This window comes from Lepidochelys olivacea (genome assembly GCF_965140295.1).
Source record: "Lepidochelys olivacea isolate rLepOli2 genome assembly, chromosome: 2".
Taxonomy (NCBI): Eukaryota; Metazoa; Chordata; order Testudines; family Cheloniidae; genus Lepidochelys; species Lepidochelys olivacea.
The window spans coordinates 42399486-42417785 of NC_140412.1; the positions used below are offsets into that span (position 1 = coordinate 42399486).

General features: G+C 42.2%; 2 protein-coding genes across 3 annotated transcripts in view; one reads left to right on the top strand and one right to left on the bottom strand.

Moving 5' to 3' along the window:
• Positions 1–1134: 1134 nt before the first annotated feature.
• LOC311515876 (uncharacterized protein) lies at positions 1135–7094 on the top strand (the record flags this gene model as incomplete). The annotated part of the gene is made up of 3 exons (XM_084619325.1): positions 1135–2712; positions 3306–3383; positions 6874–7094. The coding sequence occupies exons 1-3, from the start codon at positions 2154–2156 to the stop codon at positions 7092–7094; spliced, it is 858 nt and encodes a 285-aa protein (XP_084475451.1). The 5' UTR covers positions 1135–2153.
• Positions 7095–14414: 7320 nt separating this feature from the next.
• SDC2 (syndecan 2) overlaps positions 14415–18300 on the bottom strand; it is a 96683-nt gene continuing 92797 nt past the window's right edge. For both annotated transcript variants that reach the window (XM_084620040.1, XM_084620041.1), the window contains exons 4-5: positions 17116–17260; positions 14415–15621 (exon numbers count right to left, since the gene is read on the bottom strand). In XM_084620040.1, coding sequence (XP_084476166.1) covers positions 15458–15621; positions 17116–17260 — 309 coding nt within the window. In that variant the 3' untranslated portion in view covers positions 14415–15457. The remainder of the gene's footprint in view (positions 15622–17115; positions 17261–18300) is intronic.

Consider the following 18300-nt stretch of genomic DNA (forward strand, 5'->3'; position numbering starts at 1 on the left):
AACCTAGGCCTTGATCCTGCAAATACTTTGGCATGTGTTTAAGCACGAGTAGTTCCAATGTAATTATTGAGACTACCCCCATGCTTAAAGATAAGCACATGCCCAAGTGTTTGTAGGATCAGAGCCTTAGAAAGCAATTTTATGACAGTCCAATACATAATGGTGAAGAACTTCCCTCTACAATCCAACATTATGTTCTGATTCCCATAAATTGTATCATCTAGTTGGAATGGAAGTAATGCTAATGAGCCTCACTGAAGTGTGTTTTGAGGAGGGATTTGAAAGAGGAGAAGGTATTACTATAAAAAGTCACTCCATCTCTGCCAGACTGGCCCCTCCACCTGGTTATTTTGTTTGTATTTCTTGTAATACGTTGTGTCTTCCTCAATATACGGAACATTGCACATAAACAGCATACATTAATACATCTCTCACATTTAAATTGTCACAGTTTTTGAGAATTCTGTTTAGGCAAAGGAAGTAACTGTTTTAATCAAAATGTTACGAAACTAACCTGTTGTCGTGACTCTTGTCCGCCTTGTTTGTTTCCTGTGGTTTCTGAGTATTCATTGCATATCCTGCCCAAGAAGTTTTGTGTCACACATTGCTGCTGGTTCAGTGTCTCTTAGTGGTGAGTATAGATAGTGATTAGTGAGATCATAAATGTCCTATTGCCACTCAAACAACAAAATATTCTCTGAGAGAGTGATTGTAGCGCGCACACACAGCACTTTAAAATTAACTGCCAGTGAACGATTTCCTTCTTTCCTTCCAATTAAAGGTGATATGTGGGGCAGTTCTGCCTGAGGGATTTTATGTATGCAGTGTTGTAGCCCTGTCAGTCCCAGGATATTAGAGAGACAAGGTGGGTGAGGTTATATCTTTTATTGGACCAACTTCTTTTGGTGAGAGAGACAATCTTTTGAGCTACACAGCTCTTTTTCAGGTCTGGGAAATGTACTCAGAGTGTCACAGCTAAATACAAGGTAGAACAGATTGTTTAGCATAAGTAGTTAACACATATTTCAAAGGACCATTTAAGGTGAAGTGGCCTGTTAACACCCTCCAGTCATGGGTGGGCGAGGGGGAGGAGAAAGGGAAGGGGTGTGTGGAAGGCAGTTGTGGGGGGACTGATAGTAGGTTATAGATTGTTGTAATAAACCATAAATCCAGTGTCTCTGTTCAATCCATGATGTTTAGTGTCTAGCTAAGTAAATTTATGTAAATTGCCTTCTAACTATATTACAATCCTGTGATTTTCATCACCAGTTTTAGGATTTGGAGGGGCTTCAACACAGTTATTCTTGATGGGATCTTATCACCTCACTTTCTCCGTTCATTCTTCTACTAATTCCCTCAACCTCTTTTTCCTTCTTTCTCCATTCACCTTTGCTGGCCTAACACTTTCTTTTAGTCCTTTCATAATCAAAGAGTTAATGGAAAGGAGTGATGGTGGATCTCCTTTTTTTTTCCCCTTGCCACCATGTGATCAGAAGAAAGGGGAAGTTGCGTCCATTCTCATAGAGGGCCAGAGAACATACTGACCTTCCCTGTGCTAGCTTTGAGTAAGTGTTTGCACCACAAGCAGATGTCACCAACCAATAGACTCAACAACAGAACCTACAGTTTTATGAAATTGTTTTGTTGTTTTCTCTCAACCATGGGTTGAAATCCACACCAACTTCCTTCAAACAAAACCACACAAAAATCTGTCCCTGGGCTCGAAACACACAAATAACCTACCAGTCCCAAAGAAGTTATTCCCATTCCGCCAATCCCATATATCAGGGGTTCTCAGCCCTGGTCTACACTAGGACTTTAGGTCTAATTTAGCAGCGTTAAATCGATTTAAACCTGCACCCGTCCACACAATGAAGCCCTTTATTTCGACTTAAAGGGCTCTTAAAATCGATTTCCTTACTCCACCCCTGACAAGTGGATTAGCGCTTAAATCGACGTTGCCGGCTCGAATTTGGGGTACTGTGGACACAATTCGATGGTATTGGCCTCCGGGAGCTATCCCAGAGTGCTCCATTCTGACCGCTCTGGACAGCACTCTCAACTCAGATGCACTGGCCAGGTAGACAGGAAAAGAACCGCGAACTTTTGAATCTCATTTCCTGTTTGGCCAGCGTGGCAAGCTGCAGGTGACCATGCAGAGCTCATCAGCACAGGTGACCATGATGGAGTCCCAGAATCGCAAAAGAGCTCCAACATGGACCGAACGGGAGGTACGGGATCTGATCGCTGTTTGGGGAGAGGAATCCGTGCTATCAGAACTCCGTTCCAGTTTTCGAAATGCCAAAACCTTTGTGAAAATCTCCCAGGGCATGAAGGACAGAGGCCATAACAGGGACCCGAAGCAGTGCCGCGTGAAACTGAAGGAGCTGAGGCAAGCCTACCAGAAAACCAGAGAGGCGAACAGCCGCTCTGGGTCAGAGCCCCAAACATGCCGCTTCTATGATGAGCTGCATGCCATTTTAGGGGGTTCAGCCACCACTACCCCAGCCGTGTTGTTTGACTCCTTCAATGGAGATGGAGGCAATACGGAAGCAGGTTTTGGGGACGAAGAAGATAGCTCACAGCAAGCAAGCGGAGAAACCGGTTTTCCCGACAGCCAGGAACTGTTTCTCACCCTAGACCTGGAGCCAGTCCCCCCCGAACCCACCCAAGGCTGCCTCCTGGACCCAGCAGGCGGAGAAGGGACCTCTGGTGAGTGTACCTTTTAAAATGCTATACATGGTTTAAAAGCAAGCATGTGAAAGGATTACTTTGCCCTGGCATTTGCGGTTCTCCTAGATGTAGCCTTTGCAAAAAGCCTTTGCAAAAGGTTTCTGGGGAGGGCAGCCTTATTTCGTCCTTCATGGTAGGACACTTAAACACTCCAGGCCAGTAACACGTACTCGGGAATCATTGTAGAACAAAGCATTGCAGTGTATGTTTGCTGGCATTCAACCAAAATCCGTTCTTTATCTCTCTGTGTTATCCTCAGGAGAGTGAGATATAATTCATGGTCACCTGGTTGAAATAGAGTGCTTTTCTTCAGGGGACACTCAGAGGAGCCCATTCCTGCTGGGCTGTTTGCCTGTGGCTAAACAGAAATGTTCCCCGCTGTTAGCCACAGGGAGGGGGGAAGGTTGAGGGGGTAGTCACGCGGTGGGAGGAGGCAAAATGCGACCTTGTAACGAAAGCACATGTGCTATGTATGTAATGTTAACAGCAAGGTTTACCCTGAAAGAGTGTAGCCACTGTTTTATAAAATGTGTCTTTTTAAATACCGCTGTCCCTTTTTTTTTCTCCACCAGCTGCATGTGTTTCAATGATCACAGGATCTTCTCCTTCCCAGAGGCTAGTGAAGCTTAGAAAGAAAAAAAAACGCACTCGTGAAGAAATGTTCTCCGAGCTCATGCTGTCCTCCCACACTGACAGAGCACAGACGAATGCGTGGAGGCAAATAATGTCAGAGTGCAGGAAAGCACAAAATGACCGGGAGGAGAGGTGGCGGGCTGAAGAGAGTAAGTGGCGGGCTGAAGACAGGGCTGAAGCTCAAATGTGGCGGCAGCGTGATGAGAGGAGGCAGGATTCAATGCTGAGGCTGCTGCAGGACCAAACCAGTATGCTCCAGTGTATGGTTGAGCTGCAGCAAAGGCAGCTGGAGCACAGACTGCCACTGCTGCCCCTCTGTAACCAACCGCCCTCCTCCCCAAGTTCCATAGCCTCCACACCCAGACGCCCAAGAACGCGGTGGGGGGGCCACCGGCCAACCAGCCACTCCACCACAGAGGATTGCCCAAAAAAATGAAGGCTGTCATTCAATAAATTTTAAAGTTGTAAACTTTTAAAGTGCTGTGCTTAAAGTGCTGTGTGGCATTTTCCTTCCCTCCTCCACCACCCCTCCTGGGATACCTTGATGGTCATCTCCCTATTTGTGTGATGAATGAATAACGAATGCATGACTGTGAAGCAGCAATGACTTTATTGCCTCTGCAAGCAATGATTAAAGGGAGGAGGGGATGGTGGTTAGCTTACAGGGAAGTAGAGTGAACCAAGGGGCGGGGGGTTTCATCAAGGAGAAACAAACAGAACTTTCACACCGTAGCCTGGCCAGTCATGAAACTGGTTTTCAAAGCTTCTCTGATGCGTACCGCGCCCTCCTGTGCTCTTCTAACCGCCCTGGTGTCTGGCTGCGCGTAACCAGCAGCTAGGCGATTTGCCTCAACCTCCCACCCCGTCATAAACGTCTCCCCCTTACTCTCACAGATATTGTGGAGCACACAGCAAGCAGTAATAACAGTGGGAATATTGGTTTCGCTGAGGTCTAAGCGAGTCAGTAAACTGCGCCAGCGCGCCTTTAAGCGTCCAAATGCACATTCTACCACCATTCTGCACTTGCTCAGCCTGTAGTTGAACAGCTCCTGACTACTGTCCAGGCTGCCTGTGTACGGCTTCATGAGCCATGGCATTAAGGGGTAGGCTGGGTCCCCAAGGATACATATAGGCATTTCAACATCCCCAACAGTTATTTTCTGGTCTGGGAATAAAGTCCCTTCCTGCAGCTTTTGAAACAGACCAGAGTTCCTGAAGATGCGAGCATCATGCACCTTTCCCGGCCATCCCACGTTGATGTTGGTGAAACGTCCCTTATGATCCACCAGAGCTTGCAGCACTATCGAAAAGTACCCCTTGCGGTTTATGTACTCGGCGGCTTGGTGCTCCGGTGCCAAGATAGGGATATGGGTTCCGTCTATAGCCCCACCACAGTTAGGGAATCCCATTGCAGCAAAGCCATCCACTATGACCTGCACATTTCCCAGGGTCACTACCCTTGATATCAGCAGATCTTTGATTGCGTGAGCTACTTGCATCACAGCAGCCCCCACAGTAGATTCGCCCACTCCAAATTGATTCCCAACTGACCGGTAGCTGTCTGGCGTTGCAAGCTTCCACAGGGCTATCGCCACTCGCTTCTCAACTGTGAGGGCTGCTCTCATCTTGGTATTCATGCGCTTCAGGGCAGGGGAAAGCAAGTCACAAAGTTCCATGAAAGTGCCCCTATGCATGCGAAAGTTTCGCAGCCACTGGGAATCGTCCCAGACCTGCAACACTATGCGGTCCCACCAGTCTGTGCTTGTTTCCCAAGCCCAGAATCGGCGTTCCACAGCATGAACCTGCCCCATTAGCACCATGATGCATGCATTGGCAGGGCCCATGCTTTCAGAGAAATCTGTGTCCATGTCCTGATCACTCACGGGACCGCACTGACGTCGCCTCCTCACCCGGTATCGCGTTGCCATGTTCTGGTGCTGCATATACTGCTGGATAATGCGTGTGGTGTTTAATGTGCTCCTAATTGCCAAAGTGAGCTGAGCGGCCTCCATGCTTGCCTTGGTATGGCGTCCGCACAGAAAAAAGGCGCGGAACGATTGTCTGCCGTTGCTCTGACGGAAGGAGGGGCGACTGACGACACGGCTTACAGGGTTGGCTTCAGGGAGCTAAAATCAACAAAGGGGGTGCCTGTACATCAAGGAGTATTTCAGGCAGGACTGCACGGAGGGTTCCAATAAGAAATGGTGCACCTAAGTTATTGTCCTTATTGGAACAAGAAGGTTAGCCTGGCCTCTGATTGATACATGGCTAGATTTACCTCGCTGCACCTTCTCTGTAAGTGACTGCAGTGTGATCTAGAAGAATGAGTCCCCTAGACAGGGGAGCGGGGGAAGCAAATGAGTACAAAACAAATCTGGTCTATTTCTTGTTTTGATCCACTCCATCTATCTTTTACATCTTTGGCTGGCAGCAGACGGTGCAGAAGGACTGCATGCCATCCACATCTCATGGCTGCTCGGCAGAAGATGGTACAGTACGACTGCTAGCAGTCCGTATCGCCTGCCCGCTCACCATAAGACGGTTCAATAGGACTGACTGCAGGACTAAAGAGAATGACCTGCTCAAGTCACTCCAAATTTAGTCCCTGCGCCCATGTCTGCCCAGGCGCTCCTGATCGACCTCACAGAGGCGACCAGGAGCACCTCAGACATGACGATGACGGCTACCAGTCGTACTGTACCGTCTGCTGCCACAAGGCAAGGGGTTGCTGCTACTGTGTAGCAATGCCGTACCACGTCTGCCAGCACCCAGGAGACATAGGGTGACAGTTACCTGAGCGGGCTCCATGCTTGCCGTGGTATGGCGTCTGCACAGGTAACAGGAAAAAAGGCGCGAAATGATTGTCTGCCCTTGCTTTCACGGGGGGAGGGAGGGAACGGGGGCCTGACGATATGTACCCAGAACCACCCGCGACAATGTTTTAGCCCCATCAGGCATTGGGATCTCAACCCAGAATTCCAATGGGCAGCGGAGACTGCGGGAACTGTGGGATAGCTACCCACAGTGCAACGCTCCGGAAGTCGACGCTTGCCTCGGTACTGTGGAAGCGCTCCGCCGAGTTAATGCACTTAATGCACTTAGAGCATTTTCTGTGGGGGGGACACACACTCGAATATATAAAACCGATTTCTAAAAAACCGACTTCTATAAATTCGACCTAATTTCATAGTGTAGACATACCCTCAAACTGGGGGTTGGGAGGTTATTACATGGGGAGTCACGAGCTGCCAGCCTCCAGCCCAAACCCTACTTTGCCTCCAGCATTTATAATGGTGTTAAATATATAAAGAAGTGTTTTTAATCTATAAGGGGGGGGGTCGCACTCAGAGGCTTGCTACGTGAAAAGGGTCACCACTACAAAAATTTGAGAACCCCTGCCATATATATTTTTCTATATTTTGCACTGTCCCTTGCTAAATATATTATGATACACTCTTTTTCTCCATTTGCAGTTATAAGACTTGATTGTCTCCTCTGCACATCTAGGGATCATAACTGTTAAAGAAGGGAAGGATGGTGTTATGGTTAAAGCACCAGAGTGGGATTCAGGAGACCCGCATTTAATTCTTGGCTCTGTCACAGACTTCTTGTATGACACGGGCAACTCTCCTAGGTCCCAGTTCTACAAATACTTACACCTGTGCTTAAGGCCTTGTCTACACTGCAACGTTTTGTCACCAAAAGGCAGGAGAGGAGACCCCTCGTAAGTGGTTTTGCTTTGTGAATTGCGGAGGTGGGTTGAGGGCACAGAAATGTACAAACCTGGCTACGTTTCTGTTTGCTGACATTTCCCTGTGCAGCTAAGTAGCATGGCAGAACAGGGTGTTGATGCACACTGAGATTTCACAGGAATCCTCCAGAGAGATCTCTAGGAAACTTTCCTTGAGGTATTCGACAATCCTTCAGAGGCATCCCCTACGCCCTGGTGGAGCATCTCTGTAGACAAGAAAGCACCTGAGACAGAGCAACGCAGAAGTTTTCCAGGAGATGCTGCAGTGCTCAGATGCAGAAAAGAGGGAACACAGGCAGTGTAGGGAAAATGGAAAGGCAGGACAAAAGAAAATGAGGCCTTCCTTAGGAATGCAACTAAGGGGATGATTAAAGTTATGGAGCAGCAAACTGAGATGCTGAAGTCCCTTATAATGCTCCAGACAGAGCAGATGTGTGCTTGCCCTCCCCTTCAGCACATTCAGAACTCTTTCCCATATCCTCCCAAAACTCTACCCATTCATTCCTTTCCACTTTCTGGGACTTCTCACTTTCCTGTTCATCCCACCGGACACCTTTTCAAATGATAGCTGGTCTTACTCACAGCTCTGAAAGTCAGCCCTTTGCTGGTGCCTCCACTCCTGCCCACCCAAGCATTTGTGTGTGTGTGGTGTAGTTTTTTATGCAACAAAAGCAAAGTTTTTTGAATGATAAGCAATCTGTTTCCTGTGAATTGTGATAGGCGGTGGCAGCAACAAACAAACAAGTAAGAGTAAGCAGGATAGGCTTGGACAGATTTCCCATTTGCTAGCTAGCCCTGCGTAGAAAGATAATCCCTATTTAATAAATTATTTACCATTTGTTCCACAGTGTCTCCAAAAGTTCTCCTGGGTTCAATGTATTTCAATAGCATTAAAAGATGTTTCCCCGTTTTCCTCTTCAAAGGTCTCTATGTAAAGCATTTCCTACGGTTGGCAGATACTTATGTGTATATATAGACAGACCCATAAGTAACTGAGCTTTCCGATTTTATTTCCTTCTGTCAGTCTTTGCAGTTTCAATTCAGTCAGAAGAGAGAAATTTCTAAAGTCCCCAACAAATGCTGGCATTCAGCTACTACTGGAATTTAAAGAAAGCACTGGAGCTCTGCCCTCGCTTAAGGCCTTGTGCTTCCTTCCCTTCATGCAACACCATGGAGAACACACATCCTAACAGTGCACAAGATTGGTGCAAAGGGGGGCAGAAGGGGAGTATGAAAGAAAGCATAGTGGAACTAAGGCACCAGCAAGGTGATGATTTTATACACCATGAGTGGTGAACCCTAATAGAAGTGGAGGTTTACACAGATCTGGGATGGGGGTGCAGCTTAGAGAATGAGGATCTGGTAGAAGAACTAATTTTGAGCCCCTGCACCATGAGGGGAGAACTCTGACAGAAGGGAAGAAGGTTCACATAGATCCAAGAAAGGGTTGCAGACCTGAGTGTGAAGAACTGGATAAAAGACTGCTCTGCTGGAGTTTCATTTTCTTTGCCCAAAAGGCTAACACATATTACTAGCAAAGGGAGACTGAGTCACCAGAAGCAATTCCTTCACAGTTGGATTTTTAAAAAACCCCACAAAATATTAAGCTGCCTGACTTCGGGGCTGATCTGTTAGTTTCAGAAGGAAGCTTGCTCATTTTGTCCACTTTTCTTTCTTTCTAGAATGAACTCTCTTTCTTTAGTTTTGTAGTAATAGAAATCGTAAGGATGAAAGACAAAAAGCAAACTTTAAATTTTTCTTCGAGGGAGGGCTGAGAGTAGAAACAAGTGTGTGTCAAAAAGTTTTCACAGGGAACTTTGAACCAAGACTATTGCTGCACTTCCTGTGCTTCAAACATTTTAAAGTATAGTCATATTTTCCCAGGAGAATACTACAATCATGGAAAAGATAATACCATTTAGTGTACAAGTTGTTAAATCAACTTTGTTCACTTTTTTTTTTAAGAGATAAAGACAAGTTTTAATACCACTGTTGTGACACAACAGACGAAACACAAAAAATAATCTGTTCCCATTTCTCCTAAATATCCTCCTAGAGCTCTTAAAAGCTGTTGTGTTTAGAGAGACACTTCCATTCCACCAAGGAATACTAAAAAGAATGCACCAAGGTTTGTTTATACCCTCAGACCGCAAGGGGACTCATGGAGTGGGAGGATAGGGAAAAATTCTGTTTCCGAGTTAACAGCAAGCTCAGTTTCCCACAACAAGAGAAGCCCCAAGCTGCTATTGGATTACAATTGCTGTCTGGTGGAAATTATTGTTCTATATACTTCCATGTTAGACGCACTTTATTTTTTGTTTAATCCAAAAATGTCCTTGGCACACAGCAAAGTAACAAAAGATCTATGAGAAAAAAAAATCACAGAACACCCACATTAGAAATTTTAGAGCATTAAAATCACACCCTACAGTGAATTTAGGGTCTATTTACGTAAAACAAACAATTAGATGTATTGTAATATTTTTCCTGGATTTTTTTTTTTTAGAACAAACATTCCTACTTCCTCTCATTCAGTGTTGGAAGTGAGTTGTCAGAACTAGGGGCCACGTCAATTTATTCAGCTTGACCTTTGGTCAAGAGAGGTTGTGGTCTTCAACCCTGGCCTACTTACAACAATTTCCAACCACAACATGCTGTCACTTTACTTCAAAATCTCCAAACTCCATAGGCTACTCTGTAAACAAGTATTATTTCAAAGGAATTAGTGTTTAAGCCAAACATGCCCAAGCTAATGCAAACTCTAGAAAGTAGGAGAACAATAAGATATGGAATACCTCATAACCATACCTAATGCCCCATAATCCCTCCCATGCGTATGATAAAAGGTACAAGAGATGCAAGTCCACAGCATGTTTGCTCTCAGAGATTGGGCCTGTTTCTGTGCAAATCCGGGAGAGCGAGTAGCTTAAAGAAGTTAAGGTTGGTATCTGCAGCAGACAACAACTCCTCTGGCCTTCTACATAGCAACTCCCTGGATTAATGATCCTCTAAGGTACGCAGCACTAACATCAGCCCACTCTCCTGCATAAATATTGTCTTCATTAAGTACCAGGGAAGGAAAGTTACTTCAGTTTGACAGCAACTCAAAATACTGAATGCTTTGTAACTTCCAGTGGAGAACATAGGCTGTCAGGACTTCGTCTCCCTTTGTCTTTCCTCCTACTTGCCCAAAATTCCAGTTTTGGGATCATTCTCACACCACCTTTAAAAGCTAAACTCTGTCGTACCAAATACAGAGGAGAGTTAGATGCCCATGTTTTCCATAAATCCTTTCTTCTGTATGCTTCGAAACCACCAGCTGAATCATTTCACTTCTCCGTCCTCCAATCCATATCAGGTAATCCTCCATACCCACCCACACCTTCTTTCCGACATGAAAAGGTGGGGGTTGGGGGGATGATTGCCATCTCAGTTGCACATATCTCCAGGATCGAGCTCAGCAGGTCTGGCTGCATGCTGGAAGAGGGAGTGGAGACTGTGGGAGGTTGAGAACAAGGCAAGGGGACATGTTTCTTCTCCAGCCCCACAGAGCGGATGCAGAAAAGATACTGTTTAGGCCTGCATTATTTCTTCAGCTGAGGAAATCTCACTGAGAATCTGTTCAAGTGGGGTGGCTGGGACAGGGTCTCCCTGCCCACACCCCTCACAACCCCTGGAATGGGCCTCATGGCCTTCGCCCCAAACCTGGTGATCCACAGGAATCAATAGGAAACCAGATACCTCAGTATCAGCTCTGGCCCCTTGGGGCCCTTTCCAGCTCTGGGCAATGCATCTCTATTGGAGCCATGGCTGGTCGCGGGACCTGCCCAGTTACAGGGGGAAAGGGCACTCATCCTGTCAGTTTGTTTTTACTGAAAAAATGCTCCATGGGCCAGAGGAGAATTGGAGCAATACAATGCTACCATAAAACTAATTCTACAGTATCCAGCCATGGTTTGCCAGTAAATCTGTTTTCTATCAGTTGCCTATAATGCATGGGTGGGAATTAAAATTGTAGCAAAATTAATTTAATGGAAAGTTCATTTAAAAATAGAAGGGACAACCAAGTTGTAAAGCATGAATACATTCAAGTTTTGGAGTCCCCGTTTTACTTGTTGTTGAAACCAACAGAAAAAAGTTACTTGCATTTACAGGAAGTTTTAATAACTCAGTTTGGTCAAGCATAGGTAAGTGAAATAACTGATTACAAATTTAAGAAAAATAATTTTCCTGTTTCCTTAATTCCCCCTGGACACCTCTACATAATATGAATAAGAGTTCCCTGTCACAGAACTGCTAGTTAGTATTTAGAAATGCTTGTTCTTTCCCCAACCCCTACTCCCCTGCTCTCTTAGGCCCAATCTACACTATAGTTAGGTCAATATAAGGCAGCTTACGCTGACCTAATTCTGCAGCATCTACACTAAAACACAGCTCCCACCAATGTAATTTGCCCAATACACTGACTTAACTCTGCCTCGGTGAGAGTTGTAGCCCTTAGGTCAATGTAGTTAAGTCGATGCAGTGTCAGTGTAGACAGTGCACTGCCTACATCAACTGTTGCTGCTTTTCAGAAGCCATCCCACAATGCCTCACACTGACAGTTAAATTGGTGCAAATGCTCCTGGTGAGGATTTAATTATTGTGGTTGCTGTACGTCAGCATAACTTAGGTTGACTTAATTTTGTAGTGTAGACTTGCCCTTCCATATATAATACTGTTCTAGCACAATCCTTCCAATACCAACAGGTTATATTTGACAGGAATATTTTTCTAAATTCTTCCTTTTCTTAGACAAAATGGTTTCTGCACTCCAAAGAATCAGAAGCTTTGTTTAAAAAATAAAAATTCTGTTTAAGCAGAACTCCCTATTGATTTCAATGGGAGTTCTGTTAAAAACTGATGGTAAGATATGACGTAAAGTAATGAATCAAATACCTACCAGTAGTTAAACGGTAAGTAATTTTTCTGAAACTAGAAGAACATTTTACATGTTCTTACTTATCCAATTACTTTTTTTTACTATGACACTCACCAAAAAGAGAAAAAACTTAAAAATATGGAATGGCAAAATGTATGGAGAAGCAGAGGTTCCAAGATATCAACAGTTAGAAGTATAACTAATATTCTTTCATAAAAGAAATGACATGAGATGGACACTTAAGTTAATGACATAGGACTTCATCTGCAAAACTATAAGGAAGCAAGGTCTTTATAGTCAAGACTGAGTCACAATAAAACTGCATTGAGACAAGCACTATAACTTATCAGTCACAAGGAAATGCTGTATCAGATTGCTAAGGAGTTTCACAGTTGCTACAAAAGCACTAGTGGGGGCCAGCCAAAAGGCCTTAGAAGAAGCCAACCCATATATAGAGATGCCACTGCTGGAGGAGGGGGGGGGGGGAAACTGTTCCATAGCTTGACATCTGAGTCTAGCAGCTGCCAAGCAACATTCCTTAGGAGCCGGAGTGCTGGCTGCAGTGCTAGAACACATCCAGGAGGAGAACAAAGGACAGCAAACTGAAGACACTTGGAAATTTCGGTTTAAGAGAAGACTGAAATGGTGCACAGATGCCAATTTCCTTTTTAATACCATTGCTAGAAAACAGATGTTGTTGACAGAAGCCTGATCTCTAGATTTATGAATGAAAACTAAACTGTAATCAAGATGAGAGCTTTGTTAGAATTTCGTTCTAATAGCACAGTGCGGCATTGGCAGTGGAAAGGAGGAAAGGTCAGATTGTGACTCAAGGCAATAAATAATGTTGTTATTTTCATTCCCACTGCAGATTGCTTTGTTAAACAAATGACATTTCAGGAGGGTTTGGGGCTCTGTTAAACTGCCCAAACAGTTACAAGTTTTCCAAATTCCGCTGCATATTATGGGCTGTGTTTGAAGGGGTGATGTCTAGGGGAAAGAAGAGAACTCAAATAGTCATTGCTGCTGGTTGTAAACAAATTGGAGATATGCATAATAGAGAACTTGTGTAGAACCATTTTAACAGAAATAATGAACATCTATGTTATATATGCTAAAATGCTGTATACAATATTTACAGTAGCTGGAAAGCAAAGGATCTGAAATTCAGAAGTGAAAGGTTGGTTACTCAAGCAGTTTAATAATGATCTGCTTAGGAAGAAAAAGTAGACAACCTGTCACGCATTTAATGTTTACCACTAAACTAAATAGCATTCACTGCACCTTTAAGAAAACTCAATCTACCGAAAGTAATACGGGCTTGGAGAAGACTGGATGCCAAACTATACAAAATGAAATATTAGTGTAGGCACGACAGACTTGATTTTGGCACTTTAACAAATATTTTATTTTACAGCAGTGGCACAGCCTTTGCCTGAAATTTCCTTTTCTTGGCACAGTTGTTTCAAGCAGTTATTTTATTGACTGAATTTCACTAAATATTGCACAATGAGGTATACCTGTTAAATACTGACCCTGGTTTTAATTGGTGAAGATCTATGGCTTCAGAAAATCTACCAGGAAGTGTAAGCAGTTAAAAAGCAACGATTATAGTGCAGAATAATTTTAATTTTTCCTAAATGACCACTGAACTTGGGGCAGCAGCAAATAGAAGTTATGAGATTCTTTTCTCTGGAGACCTCTGATATTGTATATACAAAGATATATACTTGTGAGTAGTTGTTCAGCTCAATCTTCTGCCCACCTAGTTTTGAAATTAAGAAATCAGAAAAGAAAAAATTAACAGACCTGAGGACGGAGCCTAACATAGGCAAGCATGCTGCTGTCATCTCCATATGTCTATCGGTTGCACAGCTATTTGAATCCTAACCAACAGAGCCCTTTCTCTTCTACTTGGAACATGTCTGTCTTCTCATATAAAGATATTCCACTTCTCAATTCTCCTTCTGGAGTCTGAGTTGAATCAAGCTGAGGTCCTCCAAAGGTGGAATAAAAGAATGAATAAAGAATAATATCCATAATAAATGAAACTCTACGTACTCCTTGGAGTTTTACAACCTGAAATTAACATTTGCAGAAAGTCTATGTCTGTGCCAATGCTGCCATTGAATATAATGCAAAGATTGAAATCCTCATAATTAAACAGGCAAGTTCCAAGCATGTACACGAAGAAACATTGAGCGTTTTCCCTGCCACTTCTGAATCTCTGTTCAAAGCATGAGTTTCATCAATACCTTTTTTCTGGTCTTGGCTTCCAGATAACATCCTCCAAGATTTAATAGGCATAATTTGTGATATTAAACACAACCAAGTAGGAATAAGATGAAAAAAGTACAAAAGTATATAACTATGACATTTCAGTATTAGGCCACATGATTTATTCAGTAGTGTTTATGTTCCCAAATTACAGTTTATGTCTATCCATGTAAGACTACAAAAGTTACCATTAGAACTGGCTGTGCTTATAAAATACCAACATTTTCTTTTACTGTTATATATTCATTAACACCAGTCTGCGACGAGTTACATAGAATCATAGGCACTTCAAAGGCTTTAAAAGACGTTTACAACTTAAATGTATTTTTAAGAACAAAAATTGATTTTTAAACCCCTACTTATAACTTCAGATTGCAAGAAATTAACAAATACAGTGGCCATAGATATCTGCAGCAACTTCTCAGAATACTGTTAGAGTCTTTGGGTTTGCTTAGGCTTGTCAGTAGCTTACTTCAAATCTTCCTTAAAGATTTGTTTAGTAAGGATATGACTATACAGTTTGTAGTAATAATCCAATTTTACACATTAATTTGCTGTTACAATTTCACTGAAGCTACAGTTACATTGAGAAACAATGCAAAGTGTAAAATTGATATTCGGACACAAATTTATACAAAGTGAAGATTAAAGTTTACATAGCTGAAAAATTACATATACACTAAAAGTTACTGTTATCTGAATTATCCGAAGACAAATTGCACCATGACAACTACAAAAAGGCATTTTTTGGAAACAGATAAATTAATGAAATAAAAACTAACTTGTAAGATCAATCTGAGTCATGCTGACAAAAATTAAACAACTTTCATTGAGCCATAGGATAAAACAATCATTTTCATTATTTTATATTTATGCATAAAGTTTTAAAAATGATTCAGTGAACATCAATGGTTTTATAAAATAATGCTTTACCACTGTTATTCACAGAACACGGCAAATGTTAAGTTTTCATTTTACATTTTTTTTTAAAGGAATACATGAAAAGTTTTAAATACAATGGGATTTTATCATAAAGGTGCCATAATGGCTCTTTAAAGAAAAAAAGATCTTCATTATTCTATGCAAAAGCTTTATTTAAAAGAGTTCAGTGATCTCATAAATAGAGACACTAAGTAGGAATTTTATGCATAAAACTCCTTAGTAGGTGCCTTTTGATAGGCAGCACTGGATGGTTTACGTTCACCAAGGTCGTAGCTGCCTTCATCCTTCTTCCTCATGCGATATACCAACAGCAAGATAAGGAAAATTGCGAAGAGAAAACCAATAACTCCACCAGCAATAACAGCTGCAATAAAATGAATAAACATTCACAATATGCCAAAATAAGACCCGTAGCTCCAAATTTGTTTTCCAATATAGCAAACAACTAGTAAATATTTTGTATCCTTTTAAAATTTAAAAAACTGGCTCCAATTAAGTCACAATCTTGATTGGCTTTTTTAGAAATCATTGTAAATAGATTTTTAAACAGAAAAACATTTCAGTAGTTTTGTTTAAAAGTCAAAGACACAATACGGCCCATAGTTCTAAAGGAATTAAAAAGTACAGCTCAAAGTAGTAATATTTTTAGTTAACAAAAAGTTAATAATGCTCCCAGAGCATAGCAACAACATGATCAAATGTAACTATAAAATCTTAGCTGCTTCTGAACTTACTTTTAACAAAGGGAAGTAACTTTTCTAACACTGAAATTACATATAATTTATTCTTGATTACTACTCTGTTTTACCAAGGAAGAAATTGATTCATGCCACATCTCCTTCAGTCTGTTACACCATGACCTAAGCCTAAAATACATTTCTTGATGATAAACACTGTATCCCTTTCATGTAGCCCAAAAATGAGGACATTTGTCATGTATTTGCCAGCGTGCACAAACTAACAATTCAAACTACACTTATCAAAATGAATATTTCCACTGGATATGCTATGTCAATGCTAGTTTTCTTTTATCCAAACCCCTTGAGCTTCAGGGAAATTCAGATCCAGAATTTTGTGGCATGAGCTCACATCCATGGCTCAAACACCATCCCCTTTTTGGTATATGCCACAAAAATAAATGCACTTCCAGAACAGTTTGGATGCCAAATTTCAACCGTTAGTAGGATTTCACAGTTATAAATTCCTGGAAATCAGTGCCGATTATAAGAAAAACAGTACAGCTATACTAGTGTGACACTATCTGGTGCTGCTCTGCTATAAGCTACACAAAATGAGGGGCCAGCTTGTCTCTCCCTGGTCCACACATGGAGATAACCCTCCATACACAGACATCCCTGCTTCTCAGTGGAAAGAGAGGTTGGAGCTTCCTCCAGGACATCATCTCCCCTGCCCCCCAAACAGCACTCAAGAAGGATAGCGCCTGCCAGGAGGAGGGACTGAAGGTCAGGCAGGTTGGACACAGATCTTTGCCCTACAAGTTATCATGGAAACCCAAGTTCAAATTGCAATTCTCCCTTCCTGGGTTGTGAAAGCTAAGAATCCCCAGGAGGAAGCACTGAACTTCTGGGGGATGGAATACCTTGCAAATAATCAGCAAAAGGGTAGGCTATAGATTAAATAACTCTGGGTGAAGCCCATCTAATTCTTCACAAAGGAATACTGGCTGCTCTGCAGAAACATATAATCCTCAGGGACCCCACAGCAATGTGGAGGGTAATACCTTGGGCACAATATGAATTTTGATGTTTATATTATTCTGCAGGTAGCATCTTTGTATTTTCTACATTTTTTTCATATTACCTTGTGATAAAAGAGGCCCTAACTAGCTGCTCCTTACCTGCAAGTACTTCTGTTCTCTGAAAGAGGTTTTCTGAGTGCTTCTCAGTAAATACGTCAGTGTCATCACCTGGGTCGTTCTTATTTTTGTTAGCGTTAGAGTTAGTCTTGTGAATTTTCTCTTTGTCATCAATTTCTTCAGGTGACTATAGTACATTTAAAAAAGCAATGATCACATTTCAAAAATGTACATTTCTGCACTTTAAATGGTACTTCTTTAGCCTACATAGTCAGAAAATCGTATCTAAACATGCACATTCCAACACAAAAACGAAGTAGAGAAGCAGTAGTAAATTTATATAAAACTGATACAGTCTTTGTTGAAACATGAAACCTATACCTATAAGATCTGTGCAATTATATTTTCCACATCTGTAAAAGTGCATTGAGTTAAGTCACAAGATGAAAAGTCCTAAATGCCCACAGAATTACTAAACATAAAAAAACTAAAGTCAATGAAAACGCTACATCTGTTCAGTGGTCACATCACGGTGAGATCAGCATTCAGCATCTATATTGCTTTGATTCTCAGACATCATTCTCCTGGACAGGTTATCCCTGATGAAACCGATCAGCAACAAAAATGCAGTTTCACTGAAAAGCCAGTTAGGAGGGACAGCTAACCGCAGGGAAGGTAGAGTAAAAATACAGCAGGATTTACAGACAGTACAGAATTTGGCAGAAATCAATACAGTGTGATTTAATAAAGATAGATGAATGTGCTTTACATGGGGAGAGAGAATATTATCCACATGTATGAAACAAGAGACTGAAAGTTAGCAAACATAAAATGGATTATATGCTGATAAACAAAGTAATCATGGGTGTGTAAATACTAGCCCCCCCCAGCATTATAATAGTGATAATATTGTAATAAAATGTATCAAAGATGATATATGCAAGACCAAAGAATTATTAGTCGTCTTTGTAGAACACCTGTGAGGTTACATCTGACATACTACAGGCAGTTTGAGGTTCCACCTTGAAGTTTGAATTTAAAAGAGGCAACTAGTGACGAAAGGTGTAGAAAACATGAATTATGATGAGAGAACAGAGTCTGTACAGTCTAGAGAAAAGTCTGAGTCTTTATGATAATCCCTCACGTATTACATAGGCTAGCAAGAAGGAAGTAGTAGTCAAAGCACATTTTTACAAAAGCAGGAAAGGTCTAAAATGAGGCAAGAGG